Source organism: Sapajus apella, unplaced genomic scaffold, assembly GCF_009761245.1.
Source record: "Sapajus apella isolate SASKATOON/1434 unplaced genomic scaffold, GSC_monkey_1.0 scaffold13, whole genome shotgun sequence".
Classification (NCBI taxonomy): Eukaryota; Metazoa; Chordata; class Mammalia; order Primates; family Cebidae; genus Sapajus; species Sapajus apella.
Window position 1 is genome coordinate 15,506,928 of NW_022436953.1, and position 19,592 is coordinate 15,526,519.

The following is a 19,592-nucleotide window of genomic DNA, read 5'->3' on the forward strand; positions in this document are numbered from 1 at the left end:
TCTAGTCAAAAAAGTAAACTAATATTGTTTGATCCACTCTGATAAACTGGTGGAGAAAACACTTTTTATAAACTTAAATATGCAAAACTATAACAAGCACCAAGCTTAAAGAAATCTTTACAAAAACCCAGAGAATCTCTCTAGAATATGGATATTCACTAAATAAAAGGAGAGCAATAGCTAAGTAGACCTACATCTCCAAATGCTTGATCAAATGTGGAAAGCTGTGGGTCAATAATAAAAGCATGTAATGTAGGGTCATACATTTATGGAAGATACCATTAAGCATTTTAATAAGTTTCTATGTAAAGTCAGAAAAGAATAATTGTTTGTATAATGAATTATGTAAGAAACTGTTTTAAATACAAATCCAACACATCAGGAATATGTTAATTTTTTGGTTTATTAAAACAAATCTACATTTTGTGTGTTTCTTGCAATACATTAACAAGCATAAAAATCAATCTGCATTTCCAAGTATGTTTCACTCACAAAATCACGCAGTATTTCACAGTACCTTACAGTAATTCTTTTTACAACAATCTTAACATTTCTTTGTACACAGGCAAATAGTTTAATACCTTCCATCAAAACATTTCAGAGCCTTAGATGTTTAAAAATAAGGTCAAGAATCTCTTTCAAATGCAATCATTAGTTTGTATTAAACTAAAATGCCAGATGGCAAGTCTCAAGTTTCTAAGAAGTTTTAAAAAACGGGTTTACAGCCCATAGTAAGTCTTATAAACCTCAACAATAGGTCCTGTCATGTCTAAACACTACAACTACCTGTCGATAAAAATCTGCATTCCATTGTACAATACTTTCTTCTAGATCTGAATTAAAACCTTATTTACCCCAATTCATCCATGTATTCTGATACTTTCAGTGAAAAGGCCAGGATCGCTGGGGCTGTTCTATCAAAGGAAAGAACTCCAATCACCTACGTTATAATTTTCTGTGCTTATTTTCTCTAGGGAGGAAATACATACCTATTCAATGCAACACTGGATGTTACAAAATGCATGCAAATTCTGCCCCAGTGCCATCTGTTCATTACCGTGTTGTCTCCTTAAAGAACTATCTAACATAGTGTTTCCCAAAATGTTCTCCACAGGACATTAATGAGAGGTTCATAGGTATCCCAAAGGAGAAAAATGTCCTGGTGTCAAAACAGTTTGGGCAATGCTGAGTTAAACAGTTTTCACTGCTGGATGTCAAGCCCTTACTGTGCTAAAGTGCATTGTAAGTTTCCATGTGCAAACTTAGTTTCCCAGCAACACCATTTCTGTAACACACTGATGAACATCTCACAGAACACTCACATTACATGGAGCACTATGGGAGATGCTTTTCCCCATCCAGGTTACTGAAAATTCCACAATCTGAGCTTACATTCATTGTAATCCCAGAAATATTTTCTCCACTTACCCTCATGACTTTGTGAGAATTAACAGATCTCAGAAGGAAGGCTTGATGCCTTCTCAGTTAGCAGTTCTACATACTTCACACTGGTTTTTGCCTTTGTTTTTCATGTAATTTTAAGAGTGCAAAAATTCCTTCCTCTCTTCTGAATCACTTAGGACATTCTCATTTTTAAAAACAGAGTAGTTTCATATTGCTTAATATTGTGTGTGTGTGTGTGTGTGTGTGTGTGTGTTTTTAACTTGACTCACAGTCTTCCCCTGAAGGGCATGCATTTCATGTTATAGAAATGCAATAAAGTAAACTGTAATAAATTATTTACAAGCACCTAGTTTGTTTAACCTTATGTGGAAGCCATTGCTGTTGGAAAACAATGAGAATGTATCTTTTAGCAAAATGGTGCATTCTGGAAGCTTTATTGTGAAGATGCTTTTCTAGCTTTTTTTTTTTTTTTTTTTTTTTTTCAGTCATGAGGCACTGAAGAATGAGTTGTGCTGAAATTAACTCAAAGGTCAGCTTGTCTGGATGAGCCTAACTTTGGTTGAGATTTTTCTCCCTTAAAAAAGATTTTCAAAGCACCAGTTAATTACAAAAAGCATGCATATTTATCCTCACAGTGAGTTAAGTGGTGAGAGCTAGCAACTCATACATTGCATTCCCCAAAGCATCTGATCGAACTTCTAGAAAACAAAACCAACCAAAAGGGAAAATAACGCAAGAGAAGCCATATTTTCTCTGCTCAGGCTGGCAAAGCAGCAGCTCTTTGTAGCAGTGACAGGCAGGGCAGAGTGTCCACTGGGAACTGAGTCCCAACCTTGACTAATGGTGAGCTTGAGTAATCCTTAATCTACAATTTAAAGGATGAAAAAAAGAGACCAGTGAAATGTTTGATTTCCCCTGATAAGGGGAACACCCAAGGGAATACACAAGACTCCCTGAGATTCCTCCAAAGTAGCCAAGAAAAAGACGTGTTCTTCTACCCTACTCAGTAAAATGGAATGCTAAAATGTGATATCTTATTTAACATCAAAGCTACTACAACTGACAATGACTTAATGGTACATGAATTCCTATAAAGAAAAAATATATTTTAAATGCAGAACTTGAGAGGGATCACAGCAGCATAGCATTATTGCTATGAATTTCAAACATGATATTTCATACAATGTGAAATATCAATCAGCATCCATCCCTCTCCCAAAATACACGTTATTTATGAGATACTATTAGTGTTTAAAATCCAAGCTTACGGAGGTTACAAACTTAATTCTCAGTACTTTTATACTAAATTCAAAGAATCTGTGTAACACTCATCTAAAAAAATTCTTAATTCCATAATATCTTAAAGATAAGCAACAGTAAACTGTTAGAAAATATTTTAACATTGCATGATCTTTAAGAAATCACCATAATTACCATAATAAACTAATAATTATGCTCCCTGCTCACAAAAGGCACCTACCTATTATGAACAGATCATTTTTTATAATTATTTACCACTATGTGGCACAAGGGTTTAGGCATATAACCCATAAAAATTTGTTAAAAGCCATGGTTTTTCCTCAAAGCTAAAAATCCATAAATGCCTCTAACCATTACCAGTCAGTAGGGCCACCACATACATAAACTGGACAGGTGGTGCCCTGCACAACTGGGGTGGGCACTAGTCACCTGGACTGGGGTGCAGTGCACAATCTGTGTGCAGCACAGAAGCCCTCATCAGTGGTCTGTAGCCAGAGCACTGTATTCTAACAGAGTCTGTCAGCTCAAGCTAATCAAGTTAGGAAAGTTGCTATTTGGTTGGTGGACTTCCAAGAAACAGCTGTACCTGTGAGAGGCAGGTGTTACCTGAGGGCTGGGACGGGGTACAGACATAAAACAGAAGGGTTCTAAATACTTGCTGGTCATTTAAAACTCAATGGCACTTTTTTATAGGAGCAAAAGCTTTCAACACCAGTTTTTCTGGCCAAGTTTACCTAGAATTTTGCCAGCTAAATTAACTTCCTCATGTCAGCTATTTGATTACAATATCTCAGTTCCTGACCTAAACTAATATGGTCTGTTTTCACATAGCTCTTAAAAACATTTTCTAAATCTGACCGCAAAGGACAACACAGTGATACCTGGGTATGATATGTATCAGTCCATTCATTTATAAAGCACTTTAGGATAAAAGGTGCTCCCATTAAAAACGTAGCTACTATTGACAAAGACAAAACTGAGAAAGAGTGAATGGATGACTAAATTATTTTTAAAGAGAGCATTCACCATTAGCCAGAAAATATACCAACAAATTACCCGACAGCATTAAGTATACCATACAAGATTCAGTTCTAGAACACAGCTACATGTCTGTGTCCATCACAGTAATTAGTCCTTAAAAGCTGGACTTAAAATGTAAGTCTTTAATAAACTCCAAAATAATTTATTGAGATTTCATCTTGTAGTCTACTGATTATGAGTTGTGAATAGAGGCTGAGGTCCCTCCAGGTGTTATCTCTAGGCTTCTGTGTCGACGTAGAGCTGGGAAGATCACAGAACCATGGAGGGAGAAGGCACTTGTCTTCCAGGAGGTCACTTCGGGACAGGGCAGGCCTGACCTTGTGACGGCACCTTCAACTCTCAAGCCAGAAGCTGGTACCTACAAGGGACTCATCTTATGACCTTCACTTGCCAGCAGTGCCACATGTTACCTACAGCACCACAAAACTCAGAATATATTCTAGAAGTTTTTGCCGGTTGCATTGAGGTAGAAAAGTGCTGCTCAGTTCTAAAACAGACACTCTCTTTTGTTTGGTCTCCTTGAAAACCTAAAGAAAAAGTTTAGATTAAATTAAAGGCAAAAAAAAAAAACCCCACCCATTTCTATTACTAACCTGACCTGTGGTATCCTAGACCTCAGAAGGCAGTAAAGGCACACAAAACCACATCGTGGCTTTAAGTATGTATGCATGCGTGTGTGTGAGTATGAGATGGGAGTTACCAACCCAAGCAAGGTTTTTTTTTTTTTTTTTGGAATAGAGGTCAACCAACATAACTATATTCTAAAATTTCAACCAACATAACTATACTATAAAATGCCTTAGGATAAAGTTATAAACAGTCCCTCAAAAAAGTCACTAGTATCTCTATGGACTCACATTCCCCATGAATCATGAAGGTAAAGGACACTTGAGAATACTTCTAGGAATACTTGTAAAAATACAAGAAAGTAACTAAAAATCATATAGAGTAATTAAGAGCCAAGACTGTGGTATAGGTTGAGCATTCCTAATCCAAAAGTCAAAAATCTTTAGTACTCCAACATCTGAAACGTTTTGAACACCAATATGGGGCTCAAAAGACAGGTTCACTAGAGCATTTTGGGTTTTGGATTAGAGATGCTCAACCTGTAAGTATAAGTCACGTATTCCAAAATAAAAATAAAAATACATCTGAAATCCAAAACACTTCTGGTCCCAACATTTCAGATAAGAGATACTCAACCTGTAGCATCTTGAAACATATTGATACCAGTTATATATAGCAGTTTGGGAATAAATGTGAAATTAGTAAAATTCCAGAACATTCAAATAAATCTGCACTGATGGGCTTGACCTTCAACACAGCCCTACCCATCCTATATGCCCCATTCCCAAAAGTGCCTTTATCATTAAACCAGCAGAAGCCGCTGTTCTCGGGGTCCACCCTACCATGAAGGTAGCTCAAACAGACTAGACCTAAAAAGAACAGAAGACAGCTTTTATACCATAAATGGTGGACACCTACCCCAATATCCTTAAATATTTTCACAGCATTCTTCACCAGACAATATGTGGCACTCTCAGCTGGAGGGAGAGAATAAAACCCCATCAAATGGTTAGGCCCAACAAATCATGACAATCCCAATACCCACAGAAAGTATTGGGAGCTAGAAAGAGAATGAGGGCAAGTCAGCAGACAGGGGTGGGGCCCCACTTCTACCACTGGCAATCTGTGAGGTCTCAGATGACTTGCTGCTTCTTTAAACCTACTTTGTCCTCTATGAGGTAAAAAACAAAGGGAGAAGGAGAGAAAGGAGGGTGTAAGAGAGAGAAATACAGAGGAATGGAGGTAAGTAGAAATACCTAAACCATCCATCTTGCAGGACTTTTGTGAGAATCAAATGAGACGGTATATAAGTATTCTTTAAGCTATACAGTGATACACAGATGATTGCTACATCAGTGGAACCAGAGAAAGGACAGGCCTAGAGGTTAGGAAACAAGAATTCTGATCCCAAGATTACCCATAAACTAGCTGTGTGACCCTGGGTATTTTCTTCATCTATAAAATGAGGTGATTAGATTAGATTCCTTCTGGCTCTAAAGATGGATTCAAAGTAGATTCAGCTTCAAATTACAACTGTAGAAAATACTACTCTCACCCCAATCATACCTCCTAAAACAAACACAACAGAGTGCTGGCCAAGACGTGCAGCAAGTGAAACACACACTGTTGGTGGCAGTACCAGTTGGTATAACCACTTGGAAATTGTTTGGTGGTATCTACTAAAGCTGAATATGCCCAGAGCCTACAGCCAGGCAGTTCTGTTCCCACAGATATGCTGTATATAGGGGCACAGATGTTCACCAAAAGACGTACTCAAACATGCTCACAGCAACACTGTTCAAAGCAGCTGTGAACTGAAAATGACCCAAATATCCTTCAACAGTGGAATGAATAAAATGTGGTAAACATTTATACAATGGAACACTATACAACAAGAACAATGGAACGACTATACGAGTCTCAAATATAATGTTACATGAAAAAAGCCAGATGTAAGAGTGCATGACTGTATCATTCAACCTACGTAACATACCAAAGAAGAGAAATAGTAATACTCTACGGAGTCAGAGGTCAGGATAAGTTTGCATTTTTCCAATTTTCTACAATTAGTGAATTTCTGTAATCAATAAAACAAAGATTTTAAAAGACCAAATAGTGACTTAACATACCATATACTGCAACATTTCTTTCTGTTCTGGTTATTAGGTATTTGTGCAACTTTTGCAGATATTCAGGTTCCGGAACAGGACCGCTGAAGTTGTGAACAAAGATGGCAGCAGAGCTGTAGGCCTCCAGCAAAGGCCCAAGGAGCCTCTGTAAGAAGGTGATAAACTGCTGGTGCTCCTTGGATTGGCTCACCTGAGAGAGCAAAAGCAGGAGATGAGGTCATGAGGAAGTGACAAGAGACACAAAACAGGTGGACAGAGGACTTTCTCGGGAGAGCCAGTAGCGTGAGAAGATGGCCACGCACAGCAGCACTACCTCAAAGCGGCCCACTGCCCCTCATGCAGAGAATCTCTGCTGGAAAAAACTGCTGGCTTTCAAACACTCTTTATTGCAATCACTCACTTTTTTTAAATAGTATTTGAGGCTTGTGTTCATTGAACAGCTACCTAGAAGAAATTTTCATAACTGAATGCCAAAATTATGATATCTTATTGTCACTGAAAATAGCTGGTCTTAAGACCAGGCCCTCCACAGTTTGAAACCTGGGCTCGACAGTCACTCAAGTCTGCAAAAAGGTCAATGGGAGACCAACAAGACCATTTCAGTCCTTCTTCAGCACCAATTCCCTGCCTCCCCTAAATGGCCTCTGCCCACAGTGCAGTACTGTGGGGAATGATGGCCACCATGACAAGTGTTTTATGGCTGGGAGGCTCTCACTGGACCTACCCAAAACACGTTGGTTCAGTGAAGCCCCTCTAGGGTGTGAAAGCAAGATCACTGCCCAATCTTGAAGCTAATATCATCCAAGTGAAAAAGAAGACAATTCCAACTGTCAAAAAAGAGTAACCCACATAGGGTCTTCAGAAAAGACAGGTCATTATTACTAAGTTCTAAAATTATAAATTAAACAAAATTGATTTTTCTAAAAAGGGACAATTTTTTTTAATCTAAATTTTCTCCTATAATGGTATGTGTTTTAACTGACAGCAAAGAGCTTAATGTATGAAATTTTTGGAGGGATAGCAAGACTGACTCAAGGGCAACCAGGCCGATGGCAGCTCAACAGCAAAACTGCTGCCTCATGAGGGGGTGCAGGTGTAGGGAAACAGGTATGTACCTGTGTATTTCATAAAAGGGTGATGAAAGTCTCACCTATGACATTCATCCTCCTGACTTTTCAGACTCTCCTTTCCTTTTCTACTTAAACTGAATAAGGTACTAATTCAACTCAAACAGTCTGAGTGTCTTTACCACATAGAAGGTACCAGAGCTAGCTGGGGTTCTTTAGATACGAAGATATCACCAGGGCTCCAGCTGATTTCACTGCAACATAAACTCCAACATATCCCTGTCATATCCACCAGAATTCTTCACCAAAGTACCTTCAGGTAGCAATCTCGCTGTTCCTCCCCAAAGTCACTGTCTTCATCTTCTTCGTCACTTCTCCAAGACAAAGGTTCGGGAAGCTTCTTGTCCCACTGTTGCTCAGCAAGACTAGGACTGATATCTTCCTGGTCATCTTGCTAGGCCAAGGAGGTGAAGGATAGTAAATAAATATGCACTGGCACACAAACTGCCCAGTGGTGCCAGGACAAGGCAGTCCTCTTCTCTGGCCCTTCCTGGCTCTTCTGTGTTTAGCCATTCATAATGTCAATCCACTTCCCTTCCAAACTCAAACTCAGGGGACAAAAGAAAAGAGTGGGTAGGAGGGGAGAGCTACCAGAAAGATCAAATAAAAGGACCCCCACATATTCTTAATTGATATCTACTTTTCTGGGCCATCCCCTCTACACCAAATCCATCAAAATTAAAACAGAATCTCAAAAATGAAAACTGCAGATGTGCAAGCTACAAGCACACTGACAGGTGTAATGTCTCAACTTAACATACAAACCTCTGGATGTCACACAATCAATTCAGGATATGTTTTAGACAACACAACTTACAAATAGAAACCAAAATATTAAATAATCCCAAAGGACACTTCCTCTCCTTATTCTTATTTTTTGCATCTCTACATGTGAACATAACAACATACCAAATGTAATTATTGGTTTATTTATATATTTATGAGACTGAATCGCACTCTGTTGCCTGGGCTGGAGTCCAGTGGCATGATCTCAGCTCACTGCAACCTCTGCCTCTCAGGTTCAAGTAATTCTCATGCCTCAAAGTAGCTGGAATTTACAGGCGTGTGCCACCAAGACCAGCTAATTTTTGTATTTTTAGGAAAGACAGGGCTTTGCCATGTTGGCCAGGCTGGTTTCGATCTCCTGACCTCAGGTGATCCACCCACTTTGGCCTCCCAAAATGGTGGGATTACAGGCACACACCACTGAGCCTGGCCAGTTACTGGTTTAAATAAGTGGCAGAAAAGATAAGGGAATGAAGAACAAGTAACTTCATAAAGGCAAATAAAGAAAAGCTCTTCCTCTTACCTCCGCCACTGTAAGAATGCCATACTGGATAAACTTTCCTACTGTTTCATGGCAAACTTGGTAAAATGTCTGGCAAGGCTGAAAAGAAAAGTCATTTAAATGTAAATGCCACCATTTTATCCTTTTTTTTTTTTTAAGGCAGAAAAAAATGGTACAAGGTAGCTGCCAAATCCTTCCATTCTTTTACCTCCCTCCCCCCACTGGGTAAAGTCCTGTGATTCCCAACGCCCACCCTCTTGATACACACACGGTCATGGACAAAGCCTGAGAAGAAACCTGTCACTTTCTGGCAGAGCACCCAACGCTGCACCACCTGCAAAGGGTACGCCTGAGCTCAGTGCTCTCCCCACACCCACAATGTGGCAAGCCCTCTGAAGGCTGCTTGTCAGTCCCCCACTATCCATTTCTTTTACTTTATAAGACAATTTCTCTGCAGAAGTTATCTTATAATAAATACTGTACACAAAAGTGGTGAATGAGGAAATACAACATTGGAATAAGTAAACAAAAACCAAGGAAAGGGAAAGGTCAATCAGGAGTCTTATCTGCCTTCATCCCTCCCAACCCACCACCCAAGGTTCCTGCAAAATAGATTCCCCAACAGGAGCACTACTACACCTCACACAAAGGACAGCGTGGAGGGGGCGCTACTCCCAACACATGTACTCATCCCATCAACATCTCAAGACACAGTCATACAAAGGAAAATATCAGAATTCAAATATAATATGAATTCTACATGTTGATGAGTTTGAAAAAAAAGAAATCTACTGCTTAATACATATGTCTCATGATAAATGCCTAAAAGTGTTTGGGTATATAATGTACATGCTCATTAGTACTGCTGGGCTTTGATTTCCTCACTTGTAAATTGAGAGGGGTTGAACAGATGATTTTTAAGGCTGCTTCTGACTCTTAACATCTGTGGTTCCATCATCTACAGGTGGGTAGGTTAATTATTTACAAACCACTGACCCAGTGCCTCATACATAATACGTGCTCACTAGCTTTGACTGCGACTGCTGAGAACACTGACCAATCTGTCCTATCACGGCTCATAGCTGCAGATTGGATTCAGTGGAACAATGAGCCAAAGAGCAAACCAAGAAAGGAAATGACATACTGGTTTGGTGGTCATTGAAATCCAGGAGTGGAATATAAAGTGTCAACAATGGGCCGAACATTCTCTAACGGAAAAACACAGAGGGTTTATGTTTTCATGAAAACGCTCAAGAAAAGAGACCAGGCAACACTGAAGAGTCTTCACTCACCAGCGAGATAGTGCCTTCATTGGAGAGAAGGTAGCACAGGCTGGCCGCCTTCCGAACCAGCTGCTCCTGGCTGATCAGGTTAGGTGGGGTGCCGGCGGGCCCCCCCAATCCCCTCTTGTTCTGAACTGCATAAAGGCTGCAAGCTAAGAAAAGCAAAGCAACAATGAAGTTGCCAGCTCTAAGCCTCCAAGAAAAACTTCAACTGGTTTGAATAACCTTGAGAGACTGTTAATACATCAAAAATAATGGCCTGTATTTGCTGGAGAAATTTAAGTAAATCCCACAATTCAATTCTTGATTCCATATGATCCTAACTCCATCAAAAACCTTCTCCAATGACATGAGCCCCCTGTCCTCTCCTTCCTCTCTTCTCCTATCACAAATGAGGTCTTCCATTCACTTTGCTGCCCTGTATATGTTTCATCTCAGATTTTCAGCTCCTGGATAGCAAGACACTCTACCTTTCCTAATAAGGATAATACTATACAAATGGTAATTCGGTAACTACTCATTGTAGTTATGAACAGTGATATAACAGGAGATTACATTTTCATTTGGAAACTAAAAATATATCCACATTCCCTCAAGCAAGGGGCTATCACCCAAATTAAAGCAGATATCACTATCTGTTTTAGGCTCTTTTACTGTCCATGAAAATTACTGAAAATATTTCAAGGCCTGACATACCTATGATGGCCTCCATGATAAAGACATGAAGTACCCCATTGCTGTAGAAGTTGAGTTCAAAGACTGATGGGACAGTTGTGCTGGGGGTGATAAAAAACTCATCATTCCTGCTAGTGTGGGTGATTGTGACACAATTTCCCAGCAGCTGTATGGCATGCATTACTACATCTTCTGAATTTCCTGAGAACCCCAGGTCAAAATCACGAGCCAGGACTTCCTCTTTCATCACAAAGAAGTCTTCCACCAACGTGGAGAGATCGATTCCCTAAAGAGACAAAAACGGTATCATGCCAGTGGAAACCTGCTTTCCAAAAAGCTGAGAGGCCAACACTCCAGGACTTTCTCCTTGCCTTGGCTTTTCTGCAGCTCACTGCTGGCACATAGAGGAGGGCCAGAACACCAATGCAGAGTGAGCCAGAAAACTGCTTAAAAAGCTGGTCCTCCAGGAATGACACATGCTAGTGAACACTCTGGCCACGACACATGATATGCACACGTAAGATCAAAGGGGAAAAAAAAAAAGCCATCTGCAAGTAAGAAGTGCTTATTTTTTTAGCAAGATCCCCTTCATTTTAAATATTTATCTGACAAATATTTATTGGGTGCCTATATATATTGGCACTGTGTTTGGTAGTGAGAACATGACGGGACAAGACTGGTGTGGTTTCTTCCATCATAAAGCTCAGACAAATGTATTTTGTGAGGGTAAAGGGTGGGTTCTAAAATGCCAGTCAATTCATTTGAAAAGCATCTGCTATCAGTATACATACTACAGGTTAATGAAATAGAACTTATTTATATTATTAATCAAGCAATGTCTTAGTACTACGTATATCAAGCAGTCTGGTTTTGTTTCGTTTTGTTTTCTAATGTAGACTCTTCCTCCACCAAGTTGATAAACTCCTTTGGACAGAGTCCTCAGCTTATTTCACTGTTTATCTCAGCACCGGCCAGAAGTGTGCCAAATCTGCCTCCTGAATATGTATTATATGTATTCAAGCAGCTGATAAAACATTCTCCTGCTTCCTACTTAACTGCAGGTGACATTGCAGACATACCTGCCTGTGTCTGTAGAGGAGCAGGCAAGCCACAATGTGTGTGGACATAATGGCACAGGACTTGCTAGCAGCTGGAAGGCAAACACAAAGCTTTATTTAGTTGCACTTTTTTCAGATATAGCTGAACTTATTTGAAATATCTAAATTTTAAACAGGAGTATTTAAAACTATAAAAGTCTTCTATCACATTTCCAATAAGTGTGATTTACCAACAGGAAGTTATAATATCACAGTGTTCTGGTACAATGGAACCTCATTAGAGATCACTATTCATCATATAACAGGCTAAGACCGGTCCACCTCCAGGCCAATGGAACTTAATTAGTGAATGAAGAAGAGACACTCTTATTGAAATATAAGACCCAAAGTACAAGCCTGTTTGAGTTCTACAGGATTTCCCATTTCCATATTCCTTGACTTGCACCCACTTGCTGTCTATTATAGCTACAACTCCACTCTTCTTGCTGGTATTCCCATGTTAAAAGGAAAGTGTAGTAGAAGGGTAACAGCTGATTTGAAGTCAGGAAAATCTGAGCTCAAATCCTAACTTACTCACTAACTTCATGACTTGGGGCAAATTACTTAAATTTCTGGCCTCACGTTTCTCATTGGTAAAATGAAAATACTACCCTAGCTCATTAGACTGTGTGAGAATAAAATGATTGGCCCAGCACAGGCGCCACAGTAATGGGTGTTCAATACGTTTGCGTTTCCTCTTTCAACCTGACCCAGAGGTAAGAAAGAAAGGCACAGAAACACACTTGAGAATAACTAGAGTGCACAATCCAACACTGCAACACTGTGAATTTGCATAAAATTATAATTATATAAATCAAATCTGAGAACACCCATGGAATAATAATCTGAAATCATGGTAACATTTGTGAGTTTTCTAAGATAACAGTCAATTTATGAATACTTCATTCACCACTCATAATTGAAGTTGTCTCCAGTATTTAAAAAAAGTACTCAGTACTATATGTATAGCTATTAAAAATATTTATAAAGAATTTTTAAATATTAATACATGTGTTATAAATAGAAAGCAGCACAATACAAAACTGTAAAAAAATATTTTGAGAGACTACATAGCAACACCACTGGTTATTTCGGTAGTGGGTTTTTGCTATCTATTTCATCTTTACGTTCCAACTTTTCAACAATAAGGTATTATTTTTTGTATCCAGATTTTAAGCAGGAGAGAGACGTAATCGAATGTGCTTGAGAAAGAATCCTCTGGCCCAAAGTCAAGTAGGAATAGGAGCCCCCAGAACAGGAGGAGCAAGGTGAAGGAGGGAGGCCTCCCCAGTAGCACTGGCAGGAGGTGCTGAGAGTATCACCAGCGTCCTGGCCCAGAGAATGGCAAGAAATCACAACCGGGCTAAGCAGGGCACTGCCTTGGGATTTTAAAGCAGCCTCCATGACAGGACACAACTATACAACTTGGAACTTAAAGAAGACTGGTCCTGGAGTGAACTCACACTCCTCTCTGGGTTCACTTTAATTATTTGTGTACAACCATCCCACCGACAACAGCATAAGCTCGCTGAGTGCAGAACCATTAATTATTCATTTCATATTCTCCGTGGCTAAGTGAAAGCTTTATACAAAGCTACTCATATTTGCTGCATTATAAAAACTTATGAGGTCAAAGGAGAAATGGACATGCAACTATAAATCTAGATGTTGTACCACAAATTAGTTCAAATAAAATATACTGATGAGCAACAGAAGCCTCTGTTGCTCATCAGTATAACAACAAATATAAAATCATTTGTTATTAAATGATGTGAACTAATTTGTGGTATATAATTTGTGGTATATTAGTTCAAATATTTGAACTAATTTGTGGTACAACAAATATAAAATCATTTATTAAAATGATAACAAATCATTTTAATACTATCTTTAAAAAGCACAAAAACTACCACATGCACACCTACTAATTACCAGACACTGTATAAGATGTTTAACTCATATTATATCAATCTCCATGGTATCACCTTCTTTCTAATAACTCACCTATTACCACCTGTGAATTAACAGAACCTGAAGTAGAAACTAACCTCAGCAGATCCCAAAACCTGTATAGATTACACTGCACCATGATGAATCTTAACTGTAGAATTAAAGGGTTTGGTATTCTACTTACTGAATAGAATATGCTCAGCCAGATTTGCAATCAACCTCCTTCGTAGGGATTCATCTGTTGCATTTCTGGACTCATTAATGGGCGTGTCTCTACCTTCATCAGCAGCATCACTGGGTCTGAAAAGTGTTTTGAAAATCAACCCACAACCACACTCTTTTACAAGGCAAACTATGTGGAATTGATCTTTAAATAAATTAGATACTTTAAATTGCAACATATTTTAAATTCAAACCACATATAGATGATTTCTATGGGTTGTTTTCCTCCGTAACATACCGCATTATGGCCTGGACAAAATATGTTATTTAGTTATGACTAAATAGTCTGTGGATACATCATTTCCAAAACCACTGGCAGAAAAATACATAAACCAAGATGCACTATTTTAAAACATTTTTGAAAATTCAATATTTCCACATATTAAAGGAAGAGCTTCATATTCAATTTCCCTAAATTAAAATTCAATTTGAATTCTGAAAAATTCAAACAGCAGAAATCTTTTATACATTTCACTTACATACAATACGCATAACCTACTACCAAAAAAAATCAGTTCAAGCATTCAAAAAGCATAAATCAAATAAGAATTCCTATATGATTCACAAAATAAAAAAGATTTTATAAGCAAGTAATTAAAAAAACCCTCCAAACTAATATGAAAACATGTCATCTCAACATCCCTTATTGGACCAAGGCAAAAGTTACTTGAGTAAAGAAGTGAAAATAAGAATGTATACATTCAGTAAAGTTAATCTATGCAATACAAGAAATATCAGATGTTTAGTAGCTTAATTCCTGTAAAAAAAAATCTACAAATTTTACCTTGAAGGAAGTATAGCTGGTAACAATGCTTGCTCCAGAGAAAGTGGAGCAGATGCAGGTTTCTGACTTTGGCTTTCTAAATATTCCTGGAGAAAAAAAATACAACATGATCATTTACTCTCACTTTCCCACCAACATATAAAATACAATTTCATCTTCCACAGGTTAAAAGGGAGTTGTTCATAAAATAAGCCATGCTATGGAACATGAAAAATACTCTCTATATCCCAAAATATCTTTGGAAACCCAGAATGACTCAAGAATGTTGCTAAGCATGAAACTGAACTTAAGAACTGAAGGCACAAAGAATAGGATGCTCAAACAAAATCATTTCAAAATTAAAAGAAAATTCTTACCTTTTCTCACACATCTTCATAAAATTGACATTCCTAATATCATTAACTAGTGATAACATAATCATACTTAAAAATAATCTGGCAACCCAAGGGTCACATTATTTTCAAAAGAACCTCAATCTAAAAGCAAATTATAACAAGACAGAGGAGCTATGTGACCATTTAAAAAACAAAGAAAAAGAAAAGTGGCAAGAAATGATGAGCTTCTAAAAGATCAAGGATTTAAGGCCAGCAAGCATCTACCACAGCAGCTGGAATCTCTTAAAGTGAAGCCAGGAAGTAGAATAAAAGGAGGCAGGACATTCTGCTCCTTATCCCTGGGCTCCCTACTTCTGTACTCATTCTTCTCCTTCTCCTTACAATTTGAATATCTTAAGAATTTAAAACAGCAAGGACCTCAGGCACCAGCCAGTCCCAGACTTTCAATGAGGATGGCGCTATCCCTTGGATGTATGGGGACTTGATTCTACACAATAGGACACAGAGAGCATCATCCTAAGTGCCAAATTTACCCAGCTTTGGCTGGGCATAGTGGCTCATGCCTGTAATCCTAGCACTTTGAGAGGCCAAAGCAGGCAAATCACCTGAGGTCGGGAGTTCAGGAGCAGCCTGGCAGACATGGTGAAACCCCGTCTCTACTAAAAATATAAAAATTAGCCAGGTGTGGTAGCAAGCACCTGTAATCCCAGCTACTTGGGAGGCTGAGGCAGAAGAATCATTTGAACCCAGGGGGCAAAGGTTGCAGTGAGCTGAGATTGTACCACTGCACTCCATCCTGGGTAACAAGAGCACAAAACTCCATATTAAAAAAAAAAATTTACCCAGATTTTAAGGGAGCTGTTGGAAAAATTTCCCCTAAATGCAATTTTTAAAAATAAGATATAAAAACATATTATAAAGGCACATGAAAGATTCACATGAATTTTTATTTTTTTACAATTATTCATTTATTCATTCATCCATCTCAAAATGTTGTTTTGACTTTTGGGGTTTTTAATTGATATATAACAGTTGTACATATTTTGGGGTACATGTGGTATTTTGATACCTATATACAACGTGTAATGGTAAAATCAGGGTATTTGGCATAACCATCACCTCAAACACTTATCTTTTTTGTATATGTTGGGAATATTACAATTCTTCTCTTTTACTTATTTTGAAATATACAGTAAGTTACTGTTAAGTATAATTTCCCTACTGTACTATCGAATACTAGAACTTATTCCTTCTACCTATTTTTTGTTCCTCTTAGATTGCCATGAGTTAAATAATGGCAATAAATGTCGAGCCTGGTATCTTCCCAAAACAGAAACTCACCCTCCTTTGTCAATAGGCAAATTTTGTGGAAAAATGTAGGAAACACCACCTTTGTCATAGTCCTCATTTTACGGGAGAGCAAACTGCAGCCCCACATCACACAGAGAGGTGCTGTTAGAGTCGGCACTGGAACCCCCTGACTCAAGTCGATGCTTTGACATGGTTTCATTTCAATAGACACTCACCTTTAAGGAAAATGGCTGTGCAAAGTCCACTCGGACACAACCATAGTTTTTTCGTAACATTCTAATAACACCTCTTGCTACACTCCACAGGCTCTCATTCTTCTTAGGTTTGCCCTAAATTCCAATAGTGAGAATAACATAGTGAGAAAGCCAACACATACACAAACATTCTATTACCCACAGAATAACCTGTTTTATGGAAACTGTAAGTTCATCTTGAAAAAGAACAACAAATGAAGAAGGAAAGGAAGGAGTCATTAACTGCGGCCTGTCAGAAAATGTCTGGTATTCAAAGATGCTAGAAGATGTAACCCTGTCATTGGGAGATATAATTCAGCCAATGAAAAATGAAACATCTAATACTATTTCATTTAGTATAATGGTCACACAATTCACAAAAATACAATTGCAAACTAACAAAGGAAAAATTGACATAGCCTGGAAAACTGTTCTGTGGTTCTTAAATAAAAATCAAACTTCAAAGAGGCCATTTATCTGAGGTCTGATGATCCCCAGAGTCTACATATCTAATATTAGCCAAGTAATTGCAAATCCAGCCTCACAGCGGGAACTGAGTATTCATTCAGTAAGCACCTAGTATCTATTACACATAAGGCACAATGACAGGACATATAATGGACACAGACTCATAAATGAACTTGTGAGACACAGAATGAACAGGGTACACATCAAGGACAGATTCACAGGACACAAGAAGAGTGCCATGCAAATCATATCGCTTCATTTGTAAGCCTAACAATTTCTAAAGCCTCTTGAATTTCTGACATGTTTGGAGCCATAAGCTTGAAATAAGTACCTCACCCCAAATTTCCACAATAAATAATAACAAAACTAAACACCACTGGAACTCTTAACTGCTGATTGGAGTGGTAAGTTGGTAAAATCATTCTGATAAAGTGGTTGGCAGTACCTACTACAGCTGAAAATACACATTTTTTTACAACCCATCAGTTCTTCTCCTAGGCACATACCCAACAAAACGAATGTATGTGGTCATCAAGAAAAAATACACAAGAATGATTACAGACAAACATTTTGCTAATAGTAAAATAAATTGTGGTATTCTCATACACTGGAATACTACACAGCTATGAGAAGGAACAAACTACATGCAACAATGTGGATGAATCTCACAAACACCTGCTTAAGCAAAGGAAATCAGATGTGTACAGATCACATATTATCCAATTTATGCAAGTGCAAAAATAGGTAAAAACTAACCCAGTGTGTAAGAAATTAAATTAATGATTATCCTTGAGGGGATAAAGATAGGAGGCGCACCAGGAGGGTTTCAAAGGTCCTGGTAATATTGTTCCTTGATCTGGGTGCTGCTTGCATAGATGTATTCACTTCGTGATAATTCAAGCTACATGCTTATGATTTGTATACTCTTGTTAACTATTACACGTCAATAAAAAGGTGTATTGAAAAAGTTATTGCTACTTCTCAAATTAATTTGTAGCTGTTTTCACCACCACGACCCCCACCAGTTCTTCAAGCCCAATTTAAAATATGCACATTATCCGTAAGCCCTGGGGAGAACAAACCACAGATAATCTTCCACAGCAGAGATGGCAGCGTGGTGACAAGTCTTCTCCCACTTCCCAATCCCATGACCAAGGTCAGCACTGATAAATCTAACCATGTCACTTCTGCCAAGCTCAGGAAGACACCATAAAAGCACTACCAATCAAGTTCATAATAGGGCATGAAAGCTACTCACTGTGCCCACCCAGTCACATTTCATACAGTGCTTTAAACATAGGGAGTACCAAAAAAAAATTGTTAGTTAATTCTAAAAGCAAATCTAAATTCTAAAAGTTAAATCTAAAAGCAAAACTTGATAAAGAAAGACAATTTTTGTGTAGGCACCCTTACCAGTTGTTCACCATTGTAGTGACCTTCAATAATACGATCATAGGAGATTCCAACAGGTATTACCAAGAGGTCTGGGATGACATTGGTAGACAGAGTATCTACCACAACTGACAAAAGTCCTGCCCGAGCACAGGAGGTTTTTCCACTCCTAGAACGTGTGCCTTCCAGGAATATCTCCAAGAACTGCTGCTGTCGAAGTAATTCAACGATATGCTAGGATATGAGAAGAAAGTAAAACATGAATTCAAGACCACTCAACTTAGAATGAGCTCAGAAAAATTAAATCTTAAAAAGCAAAACAGAAAAACCTATAACTTCACTACTGACAAAGTATCTTATTCATACTATTAAAGCAGCTCCTCCAATGCTCTATTTTGGTAATAACAACAACAACAAAATAAATCACCAAGCTTAAGCAATAATCACTCAAGTTACCCAAATAATAGTTTCTTAAAAATCCCAACTCAATAGCGTCATTTTTGCTTTTACTGTGATAACCAACACAATGGCTCTAAGGATAATTAGCAATCATACATACCCCATGGAGCAAAGCTCTATAGAGAACATCTTTCCGCCCATCTGGTGTTTCATCGAGCCTTCGTCGTATGAAGAAGCCCCCAAGCTTATGGATCAAGGTACTACAAATTCAGAATGCATGAATTATTTATGAAGAAAAATGTAAAAAGAATACTCACATTCCAAGTTAATTCAAAACATTTGCCAATTGGATACAAGCCATATGTGCTGTATGGGCTGCTGACAGTAAAAATGCAGGCATTTTTTCATTTTCCATATATTGATGTGTTTCATTTACATGTTCATCAGTCTTTGGGATATCACTGTGTATAATGAACCTCTATGACATGTGTTCCAAGCCAAAAGGAGTCTGAATGACATGTTACCGTAAAGGTGATAGTATAAATTTTAAGAGCATTATGTAACACTTCTAAATTTTAAAATCCTGCCCAGGGTCTGAAGACACTGACCCTTAGATATCCTACAATT

General features: G+C 38.2%; 1 protein-coding gene across 6 annotated transcripts in view; it reads right to left on the bottom strand.

Annotated features, from left to right (window-relative positions):
* Positions 1-384: 384 nt before the first annotated feature.
* GPAM (glycerol-3-phosphate acyltransferase, mitochondrial) overlaps positions 385-19,592 on the bottom strand; it is a 63,953-nt gene continuing 44,745 nt past the window's right edge. For all 6 annotated transcript variants that reach the window (XM_032281613.1, XM_032281610.1, XM_032281611.1 and 3 more), the window contains 13 exons: positions 19,126-19,225; positions 18,588-18,800; positions 16,689-16,802; positions 14,828-14,913; positions 14,006-14,121; positions 11,854-11,924; positions 10,796-11,060; positions 10,109-10,251; positions 8,838-8,915; positions 7,782-7,922; positions 6,402-6,591; positions 5,191-5,249; positions 385-4,232 (listed from right to left, as the gene is read on the bottom strand). In XM_032281613.1, coding sequence (XP_032137504.1) covers positions 4,116-4,232; positions 5,191-5,249; positions 6,402-6,591; positions 7,782-7,922; positions 8,838-8,915; positions 10,109-10,251; positions 10,796-11,060; positions 11,854-11,924; positions 14,006-14,121; positions 14,828-14,913; positions 16,689-16,802; positions 18,588-18,800; positions 19,126-19,225 — 1,693 coding nt within the window. In that variant the 3' untranslated portion in view covers positions 385-4,115. The remainder of the gene's footprint in view (positions 4,233-5,190; positions 5,250-6,401; positions 6,592-7,781; positions 7,923-8,837; positions 8,916-10,108; positions 10,252-10,795; positions 11,061-11,853; positions 11,925-14,005; positions 14,122-14,827; positions 14,914-16,688; positions 16,803-18,587; positions 18,801-19,125; positions 19,226-19,592) is intronic.